Source organism: Schistocerca gregaria, chromosome 9, assembly GCF_023897955.1.
Source record: "Schistocerca gregaria isolate iqSchGreg1 chromosome 9, iqSchGreg1.2, whole genome shotgun sequence".
NCBI classification, from domain to species: Eukaryota; Metazoa; Arthropoda; class Insecta; order Orthoptera; family Acrididae; genus Schistocerca; species Schistocerca gregaria.
The window spans coordinates 176722313-176750134 of NC_064928.1; the positions used below are offsets into that span (position 1 = coordinate 176722313).

The window sequence follows — 27822 nt, forward strand, 5'->3', positions numbered from 1 at the left end:
TATAAATATTTATTAACTGTTATTGACAATTTTTCGAAATTTTCTGGTGTCATTGCAATTAAAGAGAAGACAGGTAAAATTGTAGTTATTAATTTTTTTTTAATTTATAATACATTGTCCTAGAAATTTACCAACAGAGAATGGAATAGAATTTTATAGTTCTGATTTTCAAAATTCAATGAAAAAATATATATTAATTTACTATTCAAGTTCTTGGGAATTCAAAACATTCATCTTTGAAAGATAGCACAGAAGATTGAAAGGAAAAGTGTGGAAAAAATTTGCAATGAAATTATAAATGGATTGATTTAGTAAAATGCCTAGTTGATGAATATAATAAAATTCATTCAAAAATAATAATGTAATCGAAAGATGTAAGTAAATAAAATGAATTTTTTTACTGTAAACAGTTTATGTAACAAATTTGGCAGCTACAAAATCTAAATATAAAGTATGTGATAAAGCAAGTTGTACTGATCATACAACAAAAAAAAGTAGAGAAAATAATATATAAAAGAAAAAATTCATAACTGGAGTAACCAAGCGTCTACTCAAAATTGTACTGAAAAAAAGAGTGAAAATGTTTCGATTATCAGAAACATAAAGGTAGGTATCAAAATTTAGATGTTTTGAGGAAAATCTGTAAAATATATTTGAAAACATAATAAATTAGGCTGTCATGAACAAATATTAAGAAGTATTAAATACATTTCAACTGGAATTGCAACATCATTTGGAAGAACTTAGTATATCTTCATTGTATGATTGTCCTTTAGGACTTAGTACAACAAAATTGTACTAACTAAACAACAGCTAAAATTTACTATTTTTAACGATTTTATAACTTGATCTTTAAAACAGTCTTTTGTCAAGAACCTAAATTTTAACTTTCAAAATTTAATATTTTTAGCAATTTTTAAAAGTGAGCCAGATCTGTGTTTTGTGTACTGTTTCCAACAGAGCATTGCTGACCCACTGCCAGTTTGTTTCCATCCAACAGTAAAGGTGCTAAAGAACTGCTCACCTTGAAGTTGAAGGATTCGCTCACTCCTATCAGCATGATGTACAAGGTATTGGGACTCATCGGATCCTGAAATGCTCTGCCACTACGCCAACATCCAGTGGAAATGGTCACTTATCCACTTCAATCGTACCCATTTCAGTCATGGTTGCTGATGTCGTGGTGTTAACATTGGCACATGCATAGGTCGTCGACTGTGGAGGCTCATCCTTAGGACTGTTTGGTGCACTGTGTGCTCAGACACACTTTTATTCTGCCCAGCATTGGAAGTCTGATGCTAGTTCTATGACAGTTCGCCACATGCCCTCTTTTACCAGTTTGTCCAGCCTACAACGTGTGGCATCTCTAACACACAAGCCCACGACATGTGGATGTGGTTTCACCTTGGTTTCGCGACGTGTTGAAGACACTCACCACAGCACTCCTCAAACATCCGACAAGTCATGCAGTTTCCGAAATGCTCGTGCCGAGCCGCCACTCGATTACAATCTGCCCTCTGTCAAACTCAGATAGATCATGCTGTTTCACCTTTCTACATATAGACAGCAGGACACTGATAATACATGCATTGTTTGTTTCTGACTAGAAGTCATTCCTCACTAGGTGTCACTAATCACATGGGCAGATTTGTATTAATAGTATGTCAGTGGTCATAATGCTCTGGCTGATCACTATATTTTGTTTTTGGTACAGCATCTAACGTCCCAAACACAGCAGGATATGGCAACTGATCTTCTGAAGATTCAACCTAAAGTTAGTTAACAGATGGTGTTCTCACGCCTACCACACCCCAGTCTCCTGTTCTACTCTTTGTCCTTACATCCATTCACAGGTACCGGCAGGATTAGCACTGAGGATCTCACCTGGCTGCTTGTGTAATCTGTTAACATGAAAATCCTCAAGAGCGTGCGAAAGGCTGGAAACATGTCACCGCTTCACATATAAAAGTAATGATGTTATCGTCTCCTTTCTGAAAAACTGCCTGCTGCAGCTCGCGAACCCAGTTTATCCTGTAAAGCGTGTCCACCTGTGTGTCGCTACTAAAGACCCAATATATATTCGAATCTGCTTACAGTAGTCAAACCTGTGATCTGTAGTTTTTACCCAGTTTCATTGCCCCACACTCCCATTACAAAATAAACAATTCCTTCATGCCTTATGATGTTTATATTCAGTGTCAATAAATTGCTTTTTTTCAGGAACACTGTTCTTGCTGTTGCGAGACTCAAGCAACCCACAGTATATCCTGTATTAACTCGATTACATTACAGAGCATCTTTCTATGGCGTCATCCATTCTGACCAACTGATGTTTCAATTTCTTTGTCATCCCTGATACAATTAAAGTAAGGTTACCATACAAATGACAATGAAACATAAAAATTACAATTCTTTTTATAGAATATACAACTGTAAATATAATTTGCAGATATATTCACATTAATTCTGAGCTTCTGTTTATTTTTTTCTTTAATTTCTTTGTTGTGATATCAGTCTGAGATACTTGATTACTGAATGTCACAGCATTTACTAATTAATAATTGCAAAATAGTCAGCAATGTACATGCATGAGCTGTTAGGCTGACTGTGCAATAATACCCGAACTTGGCAGCTCTCACAGTCTTCGGAATTGTGTTGATATTTTCAGGAAGAAAGATTGAATGTTACGCGACTCATACATTCTGCACACCTACGTTAATAGTCGTTTTGTGCCACTTCCCCCAATTATTTTAGAATTTCTGATGAAATTCTATGTTATTTGATCTTAAGTCCTCCAAAGCTCTTTTAAATTCTGATTCTAATACTGGGTCACATATCTCTTCTAAATCGATTCCTGTTTCTTCTTCCCCTGATAGAGGCTTTCAGTGAATTCTTTCCACCTATCCTCTCTCTCCTCTGCATTTAACAGTGGAAAACCCCTTGTACTCTTTATATCACCAACCTTGCTTTTAATGTCACCGAAGGTTGTTTTGACTTTCCTGTACGCTGAGTCTGACCTTCCGACAGTCATTTCTTTTCTGATATCTTCCCATTTTTCCGCAGCCATTTCGTCTTAGCTTCCCTGAACTTCCTTTTAACTCCTCTGAGACTTTTATTTCTATATTCCTTAATTTCCCAGAACATTTTTGTACTTCCCCTCTCATCGATCAACTGAAGTGTTCCTTGTGTTACCCATGGTTTCTTCACAGTTACCTTCTTTGTACCCATATTATTTTTCCACATTCTGTGATTGCACTTTTTAGAGATGTCCATTCCTCTTAAACTGTTCTGCCTACTGAGCTATTCCTTATTGTTGTAACTACAACCTTAGAGAACTTGAAGCGTGTCTTAGCACTCCTTAGTACTTCCATCCGAAACGGTATGATGAACAGACTGTAAGTGAATGGTGATCGATAACCTAATGCGACCTTCTCCTGTTTGAGCAAGGTGACCTAATTGCGATGGTGTATCGTTCACAGTGTACCAATTCTCCAAGGAACATTGTGTACACCGTCACAGTTGAAAGTTCAAGTTTTTGAAACCTAAGTCACCTTAATGATGTTCTGCAACTTTATGTCTCTAACTGCCGGGCGAATAAAAATGTGTATTTGCAAATGCAGATAAAGTCACCGACTGTCTTTCAATAGACGAAGGGTTAATGATCTCCAGTATTTAGTATTGCTCGTAGCAACCAGTGTTGAGGTAACACATGGTTAGAGACATGCATATCAAATAGCTTTTAGTTCATAAGTTCGCGAGTTCATAGAGGTAAAACGCCGTGTTGAAATGTTATCGCAACGTGACATGTAGTCTCCCGTAGGCTAATAGTATTCAGCTTTCAGTCAGCAAGTTAGGTATGATAACGTAGGTTTTCCCGGCGTATCAAATACTGGTGATTGTCACGGGTTTGCAGCCGGGTTCTATCATCGTGACGACAACACGATATTTCGGCGGACCATCTGGCCGCCATCTTCAGGTGAGATTGAGTGCACAATCACGCCGGAACTGAATAGAGCTCAGATTTGGCGGCTCCTTTATACCGTCTTGGACAGACGCAAATTATTGCCTCGGCTGGGATTGTCTAATGAAAGAATCAATTGAAATATGTCTGTCTCATGATATTATTAACAGAGATAAAGGTTTTCCTTTAAGCAAGACGTGGAATCCTATTTTATCACAGATAAAACAACAACGGTCTGGTTTCCGACCGGCTGCATTTTAATTTTGCGATTCCTCGCTTTTGACAGTTTTCACCGTTGGCGCCGCTGCAATTTTTCGCCTCACAGAGAGCAGCTCTTCCGTTGCTAGCGCACGAGCAACGGCCAGTACCCGCGGTATAAAGCAGCCGCCGAATCTGAGGTCTCTTCAGGTCCTGCGTGATTGTGCCGAAATATCGTGTTGTCAGGACCACGGAACCCGACTGCAAACCCGTGAAAATCGTCAGCAGGTTAGCTAGTTTGGACAGGGCATGAGCGAACGACCTTTCCCTTACAACCAAGGCGTAGCCAGGATTTTGACAGAGGGCTGGGGTCCGATTTGTTGCAGAACTTAAGACTATGTTTTTAATTCATTCCTGGAATTTCCGTATAGATTGATAAACAATTTTATTCGACAATGATACCGGAGTTTTCATCAACAGGAGTTACACTCTCCTGGCTTAGGAGAGCTGTATTATGACAAACCGCTAAGAAGCAGCCATGCTCCAGTCTCCCTTCATCCTCTAAGGTCATTCTACAGTCTTCTTCTTTCAGTCTGGATTTGAGAGAGGAACTGATCAGGAACGGAGTAGAGTTAATTTTTTTGGACACTGTGGCGGTTACCACCTGGCTTTTGGAATAAAGAGATCTCTGTTTGTCAGAGAAGCTAGAACAATTTTTGGTTGTGAAAACGCAAATGATCCGTAATCATTTAACCTTACACTTTCCCAAATTTCCTCATTTAACTATGCATCTCTCACTTATCGACATGTAAGAGAAATCATTTTCTGCAATACGGAATATCACGGCAGATAAATGCATGAGCTTAAATGACGAGAATTCGATTTATTTATCAGATGGATTTTAGTACCAAGAGTCTCCAAAGAGATGCATATCTGTTCATTTAAGGAGACGGTCTGCATCTTCAAGGAAATTGGAATCTTTCAGGGAAGAAAGGTATTGGGAGGGAATTTGCTGTGGACTACAGAAAAGAACTAACCAGTGGAGTTGCTTAAATTCAAGATGTAAAAGCACAGAAAACCATTGCCACGGTTGCTAGCAGACGGATTCAAACCACCTCCTCTCCCGAATGCAGGGATTGCTAGCTCAGCAGCACAACACCTGGAGCTACCCCAAGTCGCCGGAAAATTTGGAACAAGTGATTGTCGTACATTGTTGTAATGTTAAATAAAATGCACCAAAACAAAAGATTGAATTCTGGCATTGCATGTTTTTCTTTTAATTCTCCATGGTTAGTCATTTGATAGTGCATGAATGTATGCATATTTTAAGATTTAATTAGCCATGGAAATGCTGGATTGAGTTGTTACATTATTATAAGATTGTAAACACACTACTGGCCTTAAAATTGATACACCAAGAAGAAATGCAGATGAACGGGTATTCATTGGACAAGTATATTATACTAGAAGTGCCATGTGATTACATTTTCACGCAATTTGGGTGCATAGACCCTGAGAAATCAGTACCCAGAACAACCACCTCTGGCCGCTATAACGGCCTTGATACGCCTGGGCATTGAGTCAAACAGAGCTTGGATGGCGTGTACAGGTACAGCTGCCCATGCAGCTTCAACACGATACCACACAGTTCATCAAGAGTAGTGACTGGCGTACTGTGACGAGCCAGTTGCTCGGCCATCATTGACCAGACGTTTTCAATTGGTGAGATATCTGGAGACTGTGTTGGCCAGGGCAGCAGTCTAACATTTTCTGTATCGAGAAAGGCCTGTACAGGACCTGCAACATGCGGTCGTGCATCTTCCTGCTGAAATGTAGGGTTTCGCAGAGATCGAATGAAGGGTAGAGCCACGGGTCGTAACACATCTGAAATGATGTAACGTCCACTGTTCAAAGTGCCGTCAGTACGAACAAGAGGTGACCGAGACGTGTAACCAATGGCACCCCATACCATCACGCCAGGCGATACGCCAGTATGGCGATGACGAATACACACGCTTCCAATGTGCGTTCACCGCGATGTCGCCAAACACGGATGCGACCATCATGGTGCTGTAAACCGAACCTGGATTCATCCGAAAAAATGACGTTTTGCCATTCGTGCACTCAGGCGCTCCTGTCTGTGATGCACCGTCAAGGGTAACCGCAGCCACGGTCTCCGAGCTGACAGTCAATGCTGCTGCAAACGTCGTCGAACTGTTCGTGCAACTGGTTGTTGTCTTGCAAACGTCCCCATCTGTTGACTCAGGGATCGAGACGTGGCTGCACGATTAGTTACAGCCATGCGGATATGATGCCTGTCATTTCGACTGCTAGTTTTACGAGGCCATTGGTATCCAGCACGGCGTTCCGTATTACTCTCCTAAACCCACCGATTCCATACTCTGCTAACAGTCATTGGATCTCGACCAACGCGAGTAGCAATGTCGCGAAACGATAAACCGCAATCGCGATAGGCTACAATCAGACCTTTATCAAAGTCGGAAACGTGAGGTACGCATTTCTCCTCCTTACACGAGGCATCGCAACAACGTTTCACCAGGAAACGCCGGTCACCTGCTGTTTGTGAACGAGAAATCGGTTGGTAACTTTCCTCATGTCAGCACGTTGTAGGTGTCGCCACCAGCGCCAACGGTGTGTGAATGCTCTGAAAAGGTAATCATTTGCATATCACAGCATCTTCTACCTGTCGGTAATATTTCGCGTCTGTAGCACGTTATCTTCGTAGTGGAGCAATTTTAATGGCCAGTAGTGTAGATTTGGGACCAAAGTGACAGGGAGGGATGCAGAACGCAGTCAGCAAGGACGAATTGAAACATCCCGCTGAAAACTTCTTTTAAAACTAACGGGCCTTAGAATGTGCTGTCATCACATATCCCTTCTGCTCTCCCAAAAATGCTCCCCATCACTCCGTATTGGAAGTGGCTTTTGTAGCTGAGTACCATCCAGCTGACCACATTGGGCGACATTTTGCCATTTTCGCAACTAATGACAGAATATTGAGCAAATCTTTTAAAGAAATTCAACCTTGTATACAACACGATTTTTGGGCGACATGGACAAATGCAAGTGTATTTTTATGCACTGATTTCAGTTTACTGCTGTTTGTAACGATATTTGCGGCTCCGATGCCTTGTGCCTTGTGAAGTACTGAAATATTGAAATCCCAAATTTCTACCAGCCTCCAAATAACAAATCCATAACTAACATTAAACTGCTGTAGATAAATAATTAGACTATTATGGTAGTGCATACTTTGTAAGGTGTCAGGCAAATCCAACACCTTCCATGAAAACCCTGTAGTATGTCACATAGCTCCAAATAAATCGTGACATTAAATTAACCAAAGTAATACGAGTAACGAGTGAGCAAATGGAATACCACAGACTAACACAAGAATGCCTAAATGCATGTCGTACCTTCCCACCGTGAGACCGACGCAGTTCCGAGTGGAGAAACGAGAACAGAAGCCCAGAGTAGAATCGTGTTAAGCTAGAAGGCCCTGCGATAAGGGACGGACTGGACACCCACGTCGGCAGCCTACCGCTAAGACTACCACAAGCACGTTTTAGTGTGAGACTTTTTCGCGTCCCTGTTACATCAAGGACCACCCCCCAGCCCATGTTAGAAGGTAGAGCCCTCCAGAAAAACAGTAGAGATCTCACGATAACTCTAAAAGGACCACACCAGCTGCAGGTTTTAGCGTGAGACTTTATCGCGTCTCTGTTGCGCTGCAAACTTCAAAAACATTGCCTCACCACGAAAAGTATAACGTTTCTCATTGGATAGACAGAATTTCTGTAGGTGAAGTTTAGGTTAACATTGCGACCCTGATTGGTCAGATGAAAACACAGCCAGATAGATTTTTTAAACCAACTTCGGTAAATTGTAGTAAGAAGAAGTTAGGAGAGAGTTGCTTCCGAGATAGCGAGGTGAGAGGAGCTGTGCTGCCCGCCGCTGCCCTGGCACTGGCTAAACACTGACAAGGTAATGAACGCACGCGATGCCGCATTTTTCAGCGCATAAGGCTTCACTCAGAACTGCAGAAGTCTCATCTGTTACACCCCCTTTTTTGCGTAATACTAGTGTCGATCGTTAATTAAAACTCATGGTGTTCACATTTGCCACTTTAAGTAAAGATCTGAAACGCGATGATTTTTCTGTTATATAGTTATTGAGAAGCCACATCAGCCACTGTAATTTACGACACGTTAGATAAGTTATTAAAGATAATTGAGGGTCACTGTAAACCATTTTGATAGTTTTTCTCTTTTGTGAAACTTAATTTAAACCTACATTATAGATGTGATATGGTATAGGTCATCCTTCGATCCATTGTAGAACTTTAAGACCATTCAGGGAATATTCGTTCACATTTTTGTTGAACGCAGTTGGTTTTTACCATCCTGTATTAAAACATTCCCTTTTATCAATAGCGCAATTTATAAACAATGTTTTGTGAGTAGAATAAAATTTCCAGTGGTAAACGTAACTGCTTTTTCGACGTTATTTTACCAGCTAACTAAAAATAGGAAAGCCTTGAACCCCTTCCACTAAATTTAGTTAGTATTAAGATTATTTTCCAGACAGTGCAGTGGAGCTGACACTGAGATCATTTAGTACTTGGTTATATCATCGCTAGTCTCACTGAACTCTTCTGAATTCTACATGTCTTGTGTGGTCTGGCGTCTCCTTACCAGCATCAGGTCCGAGGTTCAAACTAGTTAATTCCCTAAAAAACACGCTCAGAGCGTCGTTGCGCGAAAGTGGTAGGGAGACACGATATAGAACAAACAGACACCACCATGAATGTTTAGAACTTGTTTTTAACTTACCATAAGGCTGGAGGATGAATCAAAATCGATTTTCCTCTTCTTCCTTGTTACAAACTTATCCATAAATGGAAACTATCACAAGAGCACACAGCACGAAGAAACGGTAGCACTAACATTAAACTCAACTGCAATTAATGTACCAGCATTTCGCTTTTGCAACGGCTTATCTCGTGCTTACATTAACCTGTGATCTGCCAATGTTAACCACTTACAAATGTTACCTAGACAAATATATTACCGAAATTTCATTACTCTACATTAATTATTTTTTGGTGTTGCCATTGTTTTCCGTCTGTATATTTTGCCGACCATATCAAGTGCAAAGAATTGTGCACGGTAATGTTGTGGAGTTGGAAACGCTGAAATGTGTTAAATGCATTGGGAGTCGTTACGTGTCACATGTTAATATATTTAAATGGACAGAAGAGTATTACAGCAGATGTGACATCGAGTCTGTATTCTGTCAGCAATAGAGAAGGTCCAAGTGATCTCAGGGAACCATGTAATTGAAACTTCATGACATCCACGAATTTGTCACACGATGTCAGGGCCAAGGGGAACGAATATACAAAGAAGGGAAACGTAGGCCAATGGTTGGATGTAAGTGCTGAAGGAGAGAAATGCGTATGAGGATTGACTGTTATGAGAAATGATGTCATAAGAAGGCAAAGGACGGTGCCGAGTTAGGAGAAGTGATGTTTTGTGAGCTGTGGGAGATGATGTTTAATCAGTATTGACGAAAGCAAAGGACGCCGCAATTTGTGTATGATTTTGTGTAGAGGGTATTTAGCAGTACACGCTGATTTAAATGAGAGTTTTATGTGCTAATGGGAATAAGATAAGAGATTTTTACCGATTCCCAGGTATTGTTAATATAATTTGAGATGTGTGAGAATATTACCCGTGTAATGGAATCAAAACCAAAATAAATATTAAAGATGGACGAACTAGAAGGATGAAATCTTGGTTCGATCAATACAGATGAAGAAAGGTAACGGAATACGGCGAAACAAAACAAGGAATGAAAAAGTAAGTTAAGAGAAACAGGTGAAGTAAAATTGTGGATAGCAACAGATAATGGTGCAGTACAGTTTTTGTGTTTTTTGGATGAATTATTTGTGTGCTTTTGCTACAGATTTGCGTTTTCCAACCTTGAAGAATGCACACTGAACTGAGAAACAGCGACACTGATTTTCACAAATGACACAATGAATGATAATTTAAAATCAACTATTGATATCATAGTAGGAAAAACAGGAATTTTAGGTGGCCACTATAGACTAGAGGTGACAGAAATCACAGCTAGAGAGGGCAATTGTCAGAGAATGAGTTAATATCGCTGGATTTCTCGGGTCTAATGTAATGCACGCGAACTACAAGATTAGTGAACCCACATACCAATTTCCACCCAAACCGAATTCAATATAATATCTAATGAACGTGAATTTCCACATTTATGTAAAAAGAGAAATGAAGTATACACAGAATTTTGAAATTTGAAAAGTTCACTTTCATGCTGATAACATTGAATTTGTGAGATATAAGCAGTTCCACTGTTGTTAAAGAAATAATTTTTGGAGAAGAAGCATTCGTTTCATTGACATAACTATTAACTTCTGTGAACTTAACTAATTTCATTGTTGTTAAAGAAATAGCAGTGAGGAAAGCAGCATAAATTTCACTGATGTAACTACCGACTTTTCCCATGATTTTAAAGGGAAATGGTATGCGAGTTGCATATGTTAATGATCTTCGTGAGTGTAAAGATAGTAACAATATGTATTTGTCTTGTGTAAACTGTGTAATGGATTACTGTTCGTAATTTCTTCCGAAATTGCACAAGCGACACAATGACTGGAAATACGAGTAAAATCGCAGACGAGATGTCAAACAATTTACTGGATGGTCTTTGAAGTACAAGGTAGTACGGGACGCACACACCTTTAAACTGGGTCACACTTGGCCAACACGCACGTAACTGCAGTGATAGGCTGCCATTTGGAACCGCTACCCCAGTAGGTGAAAGAGGATGCCGAGTCGTGAGCAACACCGGAAACCCCGACCACTTGCCGACGCCCGAGGAAGGCGGAGAGCGCAGCTGACACGAGGACAAGTTGTTACAAGGATGAGGCCAAAGGGTGGGTCCTACCCCCCCCCCCCCCCCCCAATCACGTGAATGAAATTAAACACGTCGTGGTTGCCATATATTGAAATTGAAAGATATTTTGACTTTGAATCATAAGACGACTAAATGATAAGCACTATCGATAGTCAGCAAGGCCAACGATATATTTAAACTGTCTATACTTCCATGGTACTGTCCGTTATAGCCCATTCCTATTTTAGCCAGCACCAATTGTTGGTATTGTTTCAACTCGTTCGTTGTTTTGTTAATCAGTGAACTCTTACTTGAGAGGTGGCGCGGTGGTTAGCACACTGGAGTAGCATTTGGGAGAACGACAGTTCAAACCCACGTCCGGCCATCCTGATTTAGGTTTTCTGTGATTTCGATAAATCGCTTCAGGCAAATTCCGGAAGGGCACGGCCGACTTCCTTCCCCATCCTTCGCTACTCCGAGCCTGTGCTCCGTCTCTAATGACCTTATTTTTGATCGATTCTCTAGACAGAAGCAGAGAAATGGCTTTGCCAGCACAAGTAATTATTAATAAGATTGGCTATAAATAATTAATCAAGAATTTTAAAAAGGTAATATTCAAAAACACAGTACATAAAAATTATTTACTTTAATATTCTTCAACAAAGCTCTACTTACGTATGGAATGAGAAAAATCTGACAGTCCCAATAATCCATGACAAATATCAGCTGACGTCAACAGTTATGAAAGACTAATTTAATCTAGAACTGCTTGTCTTGAATTGCTTGTTTTATCTCACTGATGAATTTTCGGTTAAAACAAATTAAATATAGAGTCAAAAGTATTTAAATTTTAATCTCTTTCTTCAATTTAGGTGTCACCGGTATCAAATGTTTTTCTGAAAACTAATTCGTGTATACCTGATAATAAAGTTTAGTATGTTTTGTTTTGTCTTGTCAGTCGCTGAGTGAAATCGCTTTCCGAATGGAAGGTAACCTGATAAAGTTTAGTATGTTTCTCTGTGCTGATCATTCGTCTGACAACAGCCAGTATGTGACCCTGTACACCAACTTGTGATTGATTCGTTACATCGAAACTGATTCACTCTCTATAGTAATGAAATATTTGGGCAAATGGAGTCTGGTAATTTGTACAATGGCATTGACAAGTTACTGCAAAGATTGTTTTTCTGAATTTCGCTATTCATTACTCAGAGATCCCTACAGTGCAAATGGCTTGGAATTGATATTATTTATTTATATTATGTTGGTGCTGGAGAGCGCTGTAACTGGATGTTCACATTGATAAAGAGACACGAAGACGACATAATAAAATTCTTTTCGTTACAGCGACCTGCTGTCCAGAGGTTCTTCAATGGACCGAGGTGACGGTTATTCCCAACTCAGTGTGTACCCAGTACTACGAGCCGGGTCGCATTATTGAAAGCACGCTGTGTGCCGGAAACGAGTACACTGGCATGTGTCCTGTGAGTAGAAAATCTGATTCTTCTTCACCACTTAGGCCTTAACAATTTCTTAATGTGTGGTATTTTCAGACTGGGTTTGTAGCGAAATAGTATTTGCTATTTACAATTAATTAATGATTTATAGTTTACTTCATCGAATTAACAGAACTTGCTGTTGGTAGCTTTATCACACGGTCTGCTTGCATTCACTGATAGCCCGTCAACATACCAAGTAATCTAGTTATGACTCACATCTTGTCTCCTGAGTTTTCCACTTGTTATCAATATGTTGCTGTCAGCAGATGTCAATGTCTCAGAAGCTGCAGGAGGGTGAAATCGTTATATCCATTTCTTCCCTAAGACTTCTGATCGATGATTATGTTGATATCCACACTGGCAAGCGATTTAGGTGGTGACAGTATTATGTACAGCCAGACATTTTGGAACATATAAATATCCACTTCTTTATCTACACCTTCATTTACATGCTTACTCTGCTATTCGGAACTGAGTGTCTGGCAGAGTGTTCATCAAACCACCTTTAAAATACTTTTCGACCGTTCCACTCTCGAATGGCGTGCGGGATAAACGAACACTTACGTCTTTTCTTGCGAGCTCTGATTTCTCTTATTTTATTGCAACGATAACTTTTCCCCATGCAGGTGGGAGCGAACAAAATATTTTCACCCTCTAAGGAGAAAGTTGGTGACTGGAATTTCATGTGAAGGTCTTGCCGCAGTGAAAAACGCCACCTCAGTTTGTGTATCATATCTGTGGCTCTCTCTCCCCTACTTCCTGATAATACAGTTAATTATAAAGTTTAATATATGAATTTGGCATTGTCAGTCATTAAAACATAAAAGGACTATGCGCACCAGCTTGAAGAACATAAAACAGATACTAATACAATCGTTTTATTTCTATAAAATAGATGTATTTTGGGTCATGTAGAAACTTATTGCAGTGAGCACTTAGAAAGCCTATTCTTATGCAATCAGTATTTTTCCGTCGAGGAGTACAATTTAGAAAGAAAAAATAAAATTTTCACTCCATTAATCATCATCTCAGGACGACTTTCCTGGCTGTTAGTCATCAAAGACTATTCATTAGACTTCTTCACGCTCTCTGAAGTGATGGTGACATTCGCGACATACAGCGCTCGAGGCAGGAGAATTTCTTGGCAACAGTTGTGAAGATGACGGTTCACCTCTTTCTCTCTACACACACACAAACACACACGAACACACACACACACACACACACGCACAAGCAAAGTCTTGTGTCTCCCACCTGGTATCCAAGCTTCACACTAAGAACCTCACGACAGGCATTCCACACTATATAGGAGTACTGTGTCTTCTACATTCGTTCCCTTTGGCTTAATTACTTCTGGCTAATGTGATGGTAGCTACAGCATTGCCGAGTCACTACAGAATCATTTCAGTACGTCCTGAGTGGGTATGTGAGTAGGCCAGTGACAGGAGCTAGAAGTGTTCATTAGACTGTATTGTTGGGGATCGGTCGTAGCAAAAGTTAAAGGTACGGTTGAGAGCAAGATTTGTATTAAGAAGTGGATTGGTTCTTCATTAATAATTACATATATCAGGGTTAAACAGAAGGGTGTTATCTTTAAAGTGGGAGTAGAACTAAAGTTACTTTCTGGGATTCTCGTGGATTAATGACCTACAGGAGAATGTGCTACATGTCGAAGCTGTTGTCGGTGAAATAATTAAGACTGTAAATATAGTGGCTTCTTTAGAGTTACAATCCCTCGGTGTGAATTTGCAGAAGCGTTGGTATGGGGCATTAGTTAGGAGCTTTCATTGTTGAGAACCACTATGCCAAGTTTACATGCATCGTGTTATGTTTTATAACAGATACTGATAATGTGTAGTTACCAAGTTGATGGCTGTTAAAGATACATCATGAACATGTAGATAAAAAAGTATTGTATGTGCCAGACGTGAGCTGTTGTTCAGTCGCCAGGTACTAGCTCGGTAGTAATGTAGCTCGAATTACGACTATCACGGAAAGGAACTGTGTTGAACTCTGCACGGTAACAGTAGGGTATGTACTGCAAGCATGAATGACAATGGTTTCTGACATGTGCAGAAGATCTGACATACAAATGAAAGAACAAACACCGTGACCACACACACACTTCTGTGGTATGAGACGATCAACATCACAATACATCAACCACAGCAGTGAAGCGACCTGTATTCCGAGGCAAATAAACTTGTAAGTATAGCCAAAGCATTACGGTGGATATAGCATTGCTTCTGTAGGCATTGTTCAGTAGAAGTAGAAATATATTTTGCAAGAGTCCTGTGAATAAATTAGTGTACAATGCCAGGAAGGAAATCCAGTGCGTCGTGTCAAAGATGGCCGAAGTCAAAAAAAGACATGTCAGGACGGTTCAAAATGGTTCAAATGGCTCTAAGCACTATGGGACTTAGCATCTGAGGTCATCACTCTCCTAGACTTGGAACTACTTGAACTTAACTAGCCTAAGGACATGACACACACCCATGCCAGAGGCAGGATTCTAACCTGCGACCGTAGTAGCAGCGCTGTTCCGGACTGAAGCGCCTAGAACCACTCGGCCACAGCAGCCCTCGTCAGAACGGACACTGAACAGAATTTTAAGTTTTGTAAACTAGACGCAGGAAGGAAGGTGGGCCGGCCGCGGTGGCCGAACGTTTCTAGGCACTTCAGTCCGGAACCACTGGACCGCTACGGTCGCAGGTTCGAATCCTGCCTCGGGCATGGATGTGTGTGATGTCCTTAGGTTGTATAGGTTTAAGTAGTGCTAAGTTCTAGGGGACTGATGACCTCAGATGTTAATTCCGATAGTGCTCAGAGCCATTTGAACCATTTGAAGGAAGATGAAGGACCGATTCAAGAATATCAGAAATGTCATGAACAAGAACAACGGAGTCTGATTTAATGGAGGAGATAGTGGATTTGCAGGACAGCAGTACACTAATCAACAAAACTTACAAAGTAAAGGGAATACGGAACAGGAAAAAGCCCAGGTAAGTACCAGAGGCAGATACTCTTAGCAGCTGCAAAACACTAATGGGTACGATAACCTCAGACCTAGAATGATTAAGGAAAAAGCCACTGTAATAGACAAAAGGATAGATGGAAGCACATATGATAGGAAGACAGAAGGGAACGGTGCCTAAATAAGAGAAGTAACAGCTCAATAAGCAGAGATCCTCATTAAATGGAATGACTGAATCAAAAAATTCGAACGACAGTCAACAACAGGCAAAGCAACGCGTCGCGAGCAAGATCGGCCTCCAGTTAGCGTCTGTACAATGTGAGGCAGAACCCATCACACAAAAAATAGGCGAAATTAGCGACAGTAGTGAGACAAAATTCAAAAAGGTTATGACGAAGTTGGCAACATTGATGCATATGACTGATGATACTGTAGCCACTGCGAACAATAACTTAGGTACAACGGAATGGAAAATTTTCCAGAGACAAACTGCTAACGTCAGTACAAAGGAGTGTACTACATAGTAACAAATCGGTTAGAAGGGTGCAATGCTTTTGGCAGGGGTTGTAAAAATTTCCTACTGAGTCGAAGACTGCATGAAGTAGTATTTTTATACAGGCTTTAAATAGAGATATTCAACCAATGGGCCAATATAAAAGACATAGATTTCGCTGTGATGAGCCCGAACAATGTAGTGGTCAACTAGGGAGATTCCCTGAATTTACAAGGATGACACACGACGAGTATGAAACCACTTCTTTGGATAAATATTGGTCAGGGATGAGCTGAGACTATGAGAATATTTTAGGTAGGTCAATGGGCCGATGGTAGGCATAGTAAGAAAGTCACTAGAATTAAACAGATATTTGGCCACATCAGTAGCAAACAAAACCTTAATAAGATTAGTAATGAGCAGAGCAGACAAAACCTTCATAAGATGTGTAATGAGCAGAGTACCAGCACGTTATGTAGATATGTCAGACAGCCTGATAGTCGAAAAAGAGAGAGCACTCAAGGAAGATTTGAAAACGAGTAAATAGGACCCTTGAATGATACGACTGTAACAGAAATAATGTGCTCCTGAAGTAGCGAGGTTACACGTGCACACGTGACTGGCTAGAGTGCTAGCTAAATGATCGACGACATGTAGCGCTAAGCATTGCATAGAGGATACAAAGAAGGCAGGGGCAGCTATGTGAGGGGGAGTTGCTGAGGTCACAACAGAGGCCGCAGCAGGTGCAACAGCTTTGTAGTAACATTTCCCGTGTATGAATAGCAGAGCAGCAACAGAAGGAGAAATCAAAAGGGAGAGATGATAAGCAGGGAAACAGGCAATGGTTCTAGGCAAGCCACACCATGGAAGTAACGTAAGGCTCCTCCAAAAGCACGGATCATAACTGAAAGCCTGAAGGACGAAGTAGAGAAACTAACAGAAGAAGGAAACTTAGTGGAACAAGAACAAGCGTCTCATATTGAAGCTGTAGAAATAGATATTGATGTGTAAGCTTTATGGGATGAAGCATACACAGTATCCGAGACATTGCGTGAGAGCCTACTGAGAAAAGGAGCCTATGAATCAAATTTGTCAGTCTGTGGTTTCAGAATTAGTGGAGCGGTCTATAATGAGATTTTCACTCTGCAGCGGAGTGTGCGCTGATATGAAACTTCCTGGCAGATTAAAACTGTGTGCCTGACCGAGACTCGAACTCGGGACCTTTGCCTTTTGCGGGCAAGTGCTATACCAACTGAGCTACCCAAGCACGACTCACGCCCCATCCTCACAGATCCCGAGTTCGAGTCTCGGTCGGGCACACAGTTTTAATCTGCCAGGAAGTTTCATATCAGCGCACACTCCTCTGCAGAGTGAAAATCTCATTCTGGAAACATCCCCCAGTCTGTGGCTATGCCATGTCTCTGCAGTATCCTTTCTTTCAGGAATGCTAGTTCTGAAAGTTTCGCAGGAGAGCTTCTGTGAAGTTTGGAAGGTAGGAGACGAGGTACTGGCAGAAGTAAAGCTGTGAGGATGGGGCGTGAGTCGTGCTTAGTGGAGCGGTCGTCCACGGTATCAAGCATATAAGGTGCCAATAATAACTGGTGCAGATGGGATGGAAAGCTAGAAGGTGGAATTACATTTCTAAAATGGAAAGTAAGAATTGGGAGGGAAAGAGAATGACACCAGTACAATAAGCCTAGCTGATGTTTGAGTGTGAAAGTCGCAGACCAGCCACTCTCAATGAACCATTACAAATATTCAAAAGTGCCAGGAAGTTAATAGTTTCGACCTGACAGACCACTGAAGTCGCGTTGGATAAAGGATGTCTATAGTATACCACATCTTTATACATCAGGTGTTACCAGAAGTGATCCCCTCTTTTACATGGGTGTTATGCAGCGAATTATATGAAGATTTGCTACGGCGAATACAGATTATGTAACAATCTCATTGTGGTGAGTGAGGCAGTGGAAGAACGGATAAGCCGGACGGGGTGGCCGAGCGGTTCTAGGCGCTACAGTCTGGAGCCGCGCGACCGCTGTGGTCGCAGCTTCGAACCCAACCTCTGGTATGGATGTGTGTGATGTCCTTAGGTTAGTTAGGTTTAAGTAGTTCTAAGTCCTAGAGGACTAATGACCTTAAAAGTCCCATAGTGCTCAGAGCCATGCCAAGAACGTATAATAAGAAATATTCTAATAAACTGGAGGTAATATATATATATATATATATATATATATATATATATATATATATATATATATATAAAAGCAAATATGATCATCGGCGACGGTAAATCAAATTTTGAGGACATGTCTTTATGTTAGAAGAGATTAGGCTCAACCCAGAGAAGCTACAACCAGTTAATAAGTTACCCATAGCTACATACCAAAAGCAATTGAAAAGAGTCTCGAGTATTAACTATTGCTACTACCATTTTGAAAATTAACAAACCCTGAACTATGAAATACTAAATGATTACTGAAGGAAAAAATTGAGGTAACGAATAAAAATACAGGTTTCGAAAGGAGAAGAGAAGGTTGAACAATTTGGAGACCATAGCCCACCCAAAGCCAACAAGGTGTTTAACATGGTGTATCAGGTAGATGAAGAACAGAGAAAGATAGTGGAAACAACAATAATATTCGCCAGCAGCATCTTTGAATAGTGGAAGGAAAATTACCATGTCACACGGAAGGAGGTGCTAGCAGTACAGTATGTATTTAATAATTTCTGTTACTATTTAACCAACAGCTAACAGATGACAAAGCATTCTCATTTATAACGAAAGCCAAGTTGCGGCATGAGCGACTCAGTGGATAGGTCTTGGTACTGCACGAATTTTAATTTGAAACCATTTCGCTTGTGAGTGTGAATAACAAACCCTGTTATAGACCTTCCCACCTCAGAAAAACTTGCAAGGTTACTGGAATCAAATACAGGTCATTCTGCACTGAAAGTAGTGACACCTTTCTGCTACGCATATGGTCGATTTCAGTGTGTATGTGTGGAAATACAGAAGCATGATACTGCTGAATAGCCTCCCTATCCATCTCCGTCTCCCTCTATCTCCCTGTAATGCTACTGGCTAATGTCAGCTACTGGGGAGTGTCAGCTACTGGAGAAAATTAAATTAACTGGCCTTGTCGTTTTACAAAACTAAAGAAATCTCATTAATGTTGGCTGTGATGACGTGCGATAGGCAACCGTAAGCTTCTTCTTATGTATACTGTTGCTTGCAGCATTTGCCACTCGCTACATACAGCTGGCGACGTCATCTATAAGACGTCCTTCCAACCACTACACAAACTGAGCCACTGCATAATCTGCGTCACAAAAGCTTTTGCGTGCCTGGGAACACCACATAATTAGCCAAGAAAATGAAATCCGTCGACATAGGAATTGAAGTTACATGCGATATTGATTGAGCAACAGTCAGTATCTGGTGGGGGCATAAAATGGTAATTCTTCTGCCGGCCCCCAGACTCACTTCTTCATGCAACCGAAAACTTTAGGCAATAACCTCACATCGGTAGCATGTAAGTTCCCCAACCACACTGTAATTATCGGAGGAGGCTTTAATCATCCAACAATCAACGATGATAATGACAGTTTTGTTAGTGGCGGGCATGACAATACATCCGGCGAAACGTTTTAAATGCCTTTTCTGAAAACTACCTAGAACAGGTAGTTCGGCATTCCATTCCCGGTGGAAATATAATGTGTCTTACTTCAATAAATAGACCTGATCTCTTTGAGGATTGAAACTGGTATCAGTGACCATCAGGGAGTTGTAGCAACAATGATTAGCAAAGTTACAAAGGGCAAATAATACATGTAGGAATATTTTTATGTTCGATTAACTAAATTAAAGACAGTAGTGGGGTTAAACTCTCGGCACAGGACAGGAGGACATAGATGAACTATGGCTCAAGTTTTAAAGAATAGTTGACGATTCACTGGATGGATATGTACCTAGTGAAACAGTTCGTGAAAGGGAGGAAACCTTAATGGTACCCTGCCGCTGTAAACAAACTTCTAAAGAAACAGAGGCTACTGCATAATAGGTATAAAACAAAGTGGCCAAAGGTGGAGAGAGAGGCAGAACGAAACACATTTGGCAGCCAAGAGAACAATGTGTCACGCCTTAAATGACTACCGTAGCAGAATATTGTCAAATTATCTTTCACAAAACCCAAAGAAATTCTGGTCGTACGTTAAGGCTGTTGCTGGCACCAATGCTAGTGTCCAGTTGCTCTTGGAAGGTAGTGGAACTGAAATTTAGAATACCAAAGCGAAAGGAGAATTGCGTAGGTCTGTTTTCAAATGTTCCTTTAGAGAGGAAAGCCAAGGAGTATTGCCCTAACTTAATTCTCGTACCATTGAAAACATAAGTGAGATAGATAATAGTATCAGTGGTGTTGAGAAACAGATGAATTCGTTAAAACTGAACAAAGCTCCAGAGCCTGGTGAAATCCCTATCAGATTCTTTAGCGAATATGTGGCAGAGTTAGCCGCTCTGATACCCATAATCTACAGCAGATCACTCGAATAAAGACCTGTGTCCAGTAGTCGGAAGAAAGCACAGGTTACACCTGTCTACAAAAAGGGTAGTAGAAGCGATTCATAACTATCAACTGATATCGCTGAACTCGCCTTTTGGAGCATCTTAGAACATATTCTGAGCTCAAATGAAGAGGGATATCTCGAACAGAGTGACTTCCTCCATGCCACCCAGCACGGATACTGAAAACACAAATCATGTGACTCCCAGGACGCAGTTTTGTCACATGACATATTGTAAACCATAGATAAGACAGTCGGGTGGATGCAGTATACTTGACTTCCGAAAACTATGAGAGCCAGTTTCACATCTGCACTTATTATCAAAAGTATCGTCATCTGGGTTACCAAGCAAGGTTTGTGACTGGAATGATGATACATTGGTGGGCAAAACACAGCATGTTATCTTGGATGGAGAGTCGTCAGCAGATATAGAAGTAACTTCGGATGTGCCTCACGGAATAGAGTTGGGACCCTGGCTGTTCGTGTTGAATATTAACGACGTTAATGACTTTTACCAGATGATGCTATCATCTATAACGAAGCATGCTGTGTAGAAAGGTGCTCAAGTATTCAGTCATACCTCGATAAGATTTCAAAGTTGTGAACAGATTGTAAACTCACTTCAGAAATGCGAAACTGTGCACGGCACTGAACAAAAAAGTAATATCCCGTGACTACAATATCAATGAGTCAGAGGTGAAGTGAAGTCATACAAATACTTGGGTGTAACAAATCATAGGAATATGAAATTGAACGATCACGCAGTCTAAGTCGTAGCTTAGGTAGGTGGTAGATTGCAGTTCATTGGTAAAGTACTGTGGAGATGTAATCTGTCTACGATGGAGATTCTAAAATATTGCTCAAATAAGTGGGACCCATAACAAATAGGACTAACAAAGGACACAACGGAGACATGGAAGGGCAGCAGGTTTGTTTGACCCGCGGGAGAGTGTCGCAGATATGCTGGAGGAACTTAACTGTTATACACTTCAAGGTAGACGCAAACTGTACAGTGACTGCCTACTTAGAAAGTCTGCAAAACCAACTTATGTGACGACTCCAGGACTATACTACAACCGTCCACTCCCGCAGGAATCGCAATGATAAGATTAGAGTAACTACAGGGCGCACACAGGCATTTATTATTCATTCCTTCTTCCCGCAAGCAATTCGTCAATGAAACAGGGGAAGCCCAAACATTGCTACAGTGGAACGTATTCTCTGCCACGCCTTTGAAAGTGGTTTGGAGAGTATAGACGTAGAAATTTGTGTTTCAATGTGTCTGTAAGTTGTAGGTAAAGTTAATGGGAAGCTATGATTCATTGCTACAATACTAGCAAACGTCAGATTGTCCACAAAATATATTGCATACACATCACTTATAGGTCCCATATTTGAATACCGCTCGTACACGATTCATATTATGTTTCAATAATATGAGTCATGAAGAGCACAGAATAATAGACAGTGTGAATGGTCACAGGCTTATTTGACTGACTAAATAGTGTAACAGAAACGTAGGAAAATCTTAAGAGGTGGACGCATGGAGAAAGATACCTTACCTGTGCTGAGAGCCTGCTAATAAAATAGCAGGAAATGCCTTTCTGGGCAAAAGCTATGAATATTCTTTGACTCATCATATATATTCCGTAGGTACCTCGTACATGTAATTATGTAAATACCAGTCCTCAAAGGAACGTACAGGGATCCGTTCTTTCAATGCTGCATCTTTGTATGGAACGGAAAGAAACCATAAAATGGCTGCCAACTAGCATCAAGGTGAAAAAAAAATGAGTGGATTAAATTAAATTACGGGAACCCCACAAAATTACTGGCAATAATAACTGTAGAGCAGTAGTATCGAACTGTAATAAATCAGGTGGCATAGAAGTTGTGAGAATTTAGTTTGAAAATGTAGCTAGCTAATTAGGAACGTGCACAAACATAAATTTGCTGGACAATACTTAAGACCTGCTGCAGGTTTACATTTATATAGCCAGGAAACTGAGAATACTCATATCATTTTCGTTGAGATGTAATTAAAGATTCGGTATTGTTCAGTGCACACATTTGCAAGGCAGTCAGCATCGACAGAACGTAATTCATATTGACCGTATTAATGGTTCCATTTTTATTCAGATACTTTTACAATAGTTTTCGACTGCACGTGTTCCTTGGAAATCGTAAGGGTAAAGCATTCGACAGTTTCGCACTTTCTTAATGAGTAACGTACGAGCTTAGGGAGGATCGGACCACATTCGCGACTGGATTCAGGATTTTCTAGCAAATATCGACAGACATAGAGGTAACTTGTATTGTCCGGAGTGTGGGAGTGTTATAGGTTGTTGTAAATTCTATAATTAAGCTTTCGTTCGCTGTTTCTAGCAACTTCCAGTACAATTATGGAGTGTATGTAGTGACACTTAAGTTCAATAATCATTAGGTACTTGAAGAGACCTCTGCAACATGTGTGATTATCAACTTGGTGTAACAGTATTGATACGTAAGTAAAATACATGCTTTTTTATCATAGATGCATCACACTACAAGATTATACAGTGGCTCCATAATGGCTTAAAATCACAATGTGTGTTCAAAATCCCGTCTCCATATCACCACAAGGAGAAATTTCAAAGTTCAGAGCAGAATGAACGAGCTTTTTGCTTAATATATCCATGAGCTGATGCTACCACAATTTGCCATTGACCTCGATGCCAAGGAACGTCCCATATGGAGCCCCATCCAATAGGGACTCGTTGATCTCCACTTGCGATACCTGGAATCCAACAATATGGATTTTTTGTAATATTTTGCCGTTACATCATTTCTCTGGCTGCGTCAGCTATGGAAGTGTGTGCTCCTTTGGTTCAAATGGTTCAAATGGCTCTGAGCACTATGGGACTTAACATCTGTGGTCATCAGTCCCCTAGAACGTAGAACTACTTAAACCTAATTAACCTAAGGACATCACATAAATCCATGCCCGAGGCAGGATTCGAACCTGCGACCGTAGCAGTAGCGCGGTTCAGGACTGAGCGCCTAGAACCGCCAGACCACCGCGGCCGGCGTGTGTGCACCTTTCAACAGCATACTTGTGTCATCAATAAATATACAGCTTTTCGAGAGTCCTCCAATGCTCCTGTTCTATCCATCACGTAGGTCAAGTTGTAATATACGCTCATGCTCACAAATTAAGGATAATGCTGGTACATGGTAAAACAGCGCTCTGGTGGGCGGTGTGCGGGTTTAAATCACCTCGGGGTATGACCATGCGGTGCATTTGACCTGCGGCTGTCGCACGGTGGTGCTGGCAGCAGTCCACATATGCAGAGGTCTGTTGGTGCGTGGCAGAGCACGATGCAGCGAGTAAGTGTAGAGACGTTTTCAATGTGCTAACTGTGTGTTGAAAATGGCTCAAAGAACACATGTTGATGACGTTATGAGAGGTAAGATACTAGGGCGAATGGAGGCTAGTCCGACACAGCAGGTCGTAGCACGGGCCAACAGTGTGCCACAATGTGTGATCTCAAGATTATGGCAACGATTCCAGCAGACAGGAAACGTGTCCAGGCGCTACAGTACGGGACGTCCACAGTGTACAACACAACAAGAAGACCGATATCTCACCATCAATGCCCGCAGACGGCTACGGAGTACTGCAAGTAGCCTTGCTCGGGACCTTACCGCAGCAACTGGAACAGTTGTCTCCAGACAGAGTCTCCAGACGACTGAACAGACACGGTTTAATCGCCAGGAGACCTGCAAGGTGTATTCCATTGACCCCTGGTCACAGGAGAGCCCGTAAAGTCTGGTGTCAAGAACACAGTACATGGTCATTGGAACAGTGGTCCAAGGTTATGTTCACGGACGAGTCCAGATATAGTATGAACAGTGATTCTCGCTGGGTTTTGAATTGGCGTGAACCAGGATCCAGATACCGAATCCTTAATGTCACGAAAGGGACCTGTATAGAGGTCGTGGTTTGATGGTGTGGGTGGGATTATGATTGGTGCACTTACACGCCTGCATGTCTTTGACAGAGGCACTGTAACTGGTCAGATGTATCAGGACGTCATTTTGCACCAGTATGTCTGTCTTTTCAGGGGTGCAGTGGGTCCCACCTTCCTCCTGATGAGTGATAACGTACGACCCCTCCGCCGCGCGGGATTAGCCGAGCGGTGTAAGGGACTGCAGTCATGGACTGTGCGGCTGGTCTCGGCGGAGGTTCGAGTCCTCCCTCGGGCATGGATGTGTGTGTTTGTCCTTAGGATAATTTAGATTAAATAAAGTGTAAGCTCAGGGACTATGACCTTAGCAGTTAAGTCCCATAAGATGTCACACACATTTGAACATTTTTGATTTGTACGGCCCCTCCGAGCTGCGGTCGTGAAGGAGTACATTGAAACAGAAGATATCAGGCGAATGGAGTGGCCTGCCTGTTCTCCAGATCTAAAGTCCATCGAGCACGTCTGGGATGCTCTCGGTCGACGTATCGCTGCACGTCTTCAAGCCCCTACGACACTTCAGGAGCTCCGACAGGCACTGGTGCAAGAATGGGAGGCTATACCCCAGCAGCTGCTCGACCACCTGATCCAGAGTGTGCCAACCCGTTGTGCGGCCTGTATACATGGGAATGGTGATCATATCCCGTACTGATGTCAGGGTACATGTGCAGGAAATAGTGGCGTTTGGTAGCACATGTGTTTCAGGACGGTTTCCTCAACATATCACCAATACCGTGGACTTACAGATCTGTGCGCGTGTTTTCCCTATGTGCCTATGCTGTTAGCGCCACTTGCGTGTAGTGCCACGTTGTGTGGCACCACATTCTGCAATTATCCTTAATTTATGAGCATGAGAGTAGTTCGTAACCTTTCTCAGTTGTTGTTGTTGTCTTCAGTCCTGAGACTGGTTAGATGCAGCTCTCCATGCTACTCTATCCTGTGCAAGCTTCTTCATCTCCCAGTACCTACTGCAGACTACATCCTTCTGAATCTGCTTAGTGTATTCATCTCTTGATCTCCCTCTATGATTTTTACCCTCCACGATGCCCTCCAATACTAAATTGGTGATCCCTTGATGCCTCAGAATGTGCCCTACCAACCGATCCCTTCTTCTAGTCAAGTTGTGCCACAAATTCCTCTTCTCCTCAATTCTAATCAATACCTGATTAGTTAGGTGATCTACCCATCTAATCTTCAGCATTATTCTGTAGCACCACATTTCGAAAGCTTCTATTCTATTCTTGTCTAAACTATTCATCGTCCACGTTTGACTTCCATACATGGCTACACTCCATACAAACACTTTCAAAAAGGACTTGCTGACACTTAAATCTATACTCGATGTTAACAAATTTCTCTTTGTCAGAAACGCTTTCCTTGCCATTGGTAGTCTACATTTTATATCCTCTCTACTTCGACCGTCGTCAGTTACTTTGCTCCCCAAATAGCAAGACTCCTTTACTACTTCAAGTGTCTCATTTCCTAATCTAATTCCCTCAGCATCACCCCAGTTAACTCGACTTCATTCTATTATCCTCGATTTGCTTTTGTTGATGTTCACCTTATACCCTCCTTTCAAGACTCTGTCCATTCCGTTCAACTGCTATTCCAAGTCCTTTGCTGTCTCTGACAGAATTACAATGTCATTGGCGAACCTCAAAGTTTTTATTTCTTCTCCATGGATTTTAATGCCTACTCCGAACTTTTCTTTTGTTTTCTTTACTGCTCGCTCAATATACAAATTGAATAGCAACGGGGAGGGACTACAACTCTGTCTCAATCCCTTCCCAACCACTTCTTCCCTTTCATGCCCCTCGACTCTTATAACTGCCAACTCCATTCTGTACAAATTGTGAATAGCCTTTCGCCCACTATACTTGGCCCCTGCCACCTTCAGAACTTCAAAGAGAGTATTGCAGTCAACATTGTCAAAAGCTGGCTGTAAGTCTACAAATGCTAGAAACGTAGGTTTGCCTTTCCTTAATCTTTCTTCTAGGGTCAGTATTGCCTCACGTGTTCCAACATTTCTACGGAATCCAAACTGATCTTCCCCGAGGTCGGCTTCTACCAGTTTTTCCATTCGTCTGTAACGAATTCGCGTTAGTATTTTGCAGCCGTGGCTTATTAAACTGATAGTTCGGTAATTTTCACATCTGTCAACACCTGCTTTCTTTGGGATTGGGATTATTATATTCTTCTTGAAGTCTGAGGGAATTTCGCCTGTCTCATACATCTTCCTCACTAGATGGTAGAGTTTCGTCAGGACTGGCTCTCCCAAGGCTGCCAGTAGTTCTAATGGTGTTTTGTCTACCCCCGGGGCCTTGTTTCGACTCAGGTCTTTTAGTGCTCTGTCATACTCTTCACGCAGTATCATATCTCCCATTTCACATTCATCTTTCTCAGTATGTGCAGCATAAGTGTATTAGACGTAATATAGTAAGCGTCTACATTGCAGGGTGACTATGGCAGCGCTCTTGTTATCAAGACGGCAGAAGGTTACAAAGCGATCGGCGTGACCAGCTTTGTTCCGGACGGCGGTTGTGGCACAGCCGGGGCGCCGGCAGCCTACACCAGGGTAACCTCCGTGCTCGACTGGATTACCACGACCGTAGGCATCAGCGCCACATGAGCAGCTGCTGCTGTCTGCGACGCCGCTCCGTTCTGCCACCATCTCTTTTGTTCACAATCTGTCGTAATACGCTAACACACACTACTCTGTCGTATAAGTGATCATCTCTTCACAACAATAAAGTGACTTCAACTTTAATAAACTGATGTATTATTTTGCGATGTACCATGTGGCCGCCTTCCGACGATCTGCTGTCGTCGACTTCTCTGACGTAAGACGTTGATGTTGTTATCTAATGTATATACCCGACATTTCGTTATATCTTGACATAAGATGGAGCAACCACAAACATCTTCACTGTAACGGCCACCAAATCATAATAATAATCAATGTTGACTTCTTGCACAGTCGATCACCCTTCATTTGTTACTGCGTCACCGAAGACGAGATAGTTAATAAAGTATTTCAACTTTCTCATTCCGACGTTACAACTTATCCGTGCTGTTTCTGGTTTTGTATTACACTACCGGCCACTAAAATTGCTAAAGCAGATGACAAACGGGTATTCACTGGACAAATATATTATACTAGAACTGACATGTGATTACAT

The 27822-nt window shown here is 41.5% G+C and overlaps 1 protein-coding gene across 1 annotated transcript in view; it reads left to right on the plus strand.

Annotated features, from left to right (window-relative positions):
* LOC126291584 (brachyurin-like) overlaps positions 1-27404 on the plus strand; it is a 94068-nt gene extending 66664 nt beyond the window's left edge. Inside the window, exons 5-6 of the mRNA XM_049985118.1 lie at positions 12458-12594; positions 27099-27404. Of these exons, the coding sequence (XP_049841075.1) occupies positions 12458-12594; positions 27099-27272 (311 nt within the window). The 3' untranslated portion in view covers positions 27273-27404. The remainder of the gene's footprint in view (positions 1-12457; positions 12595-27098) is intronic.
* Positions 27405-27822: the final 418 nt, after the last annotated feature.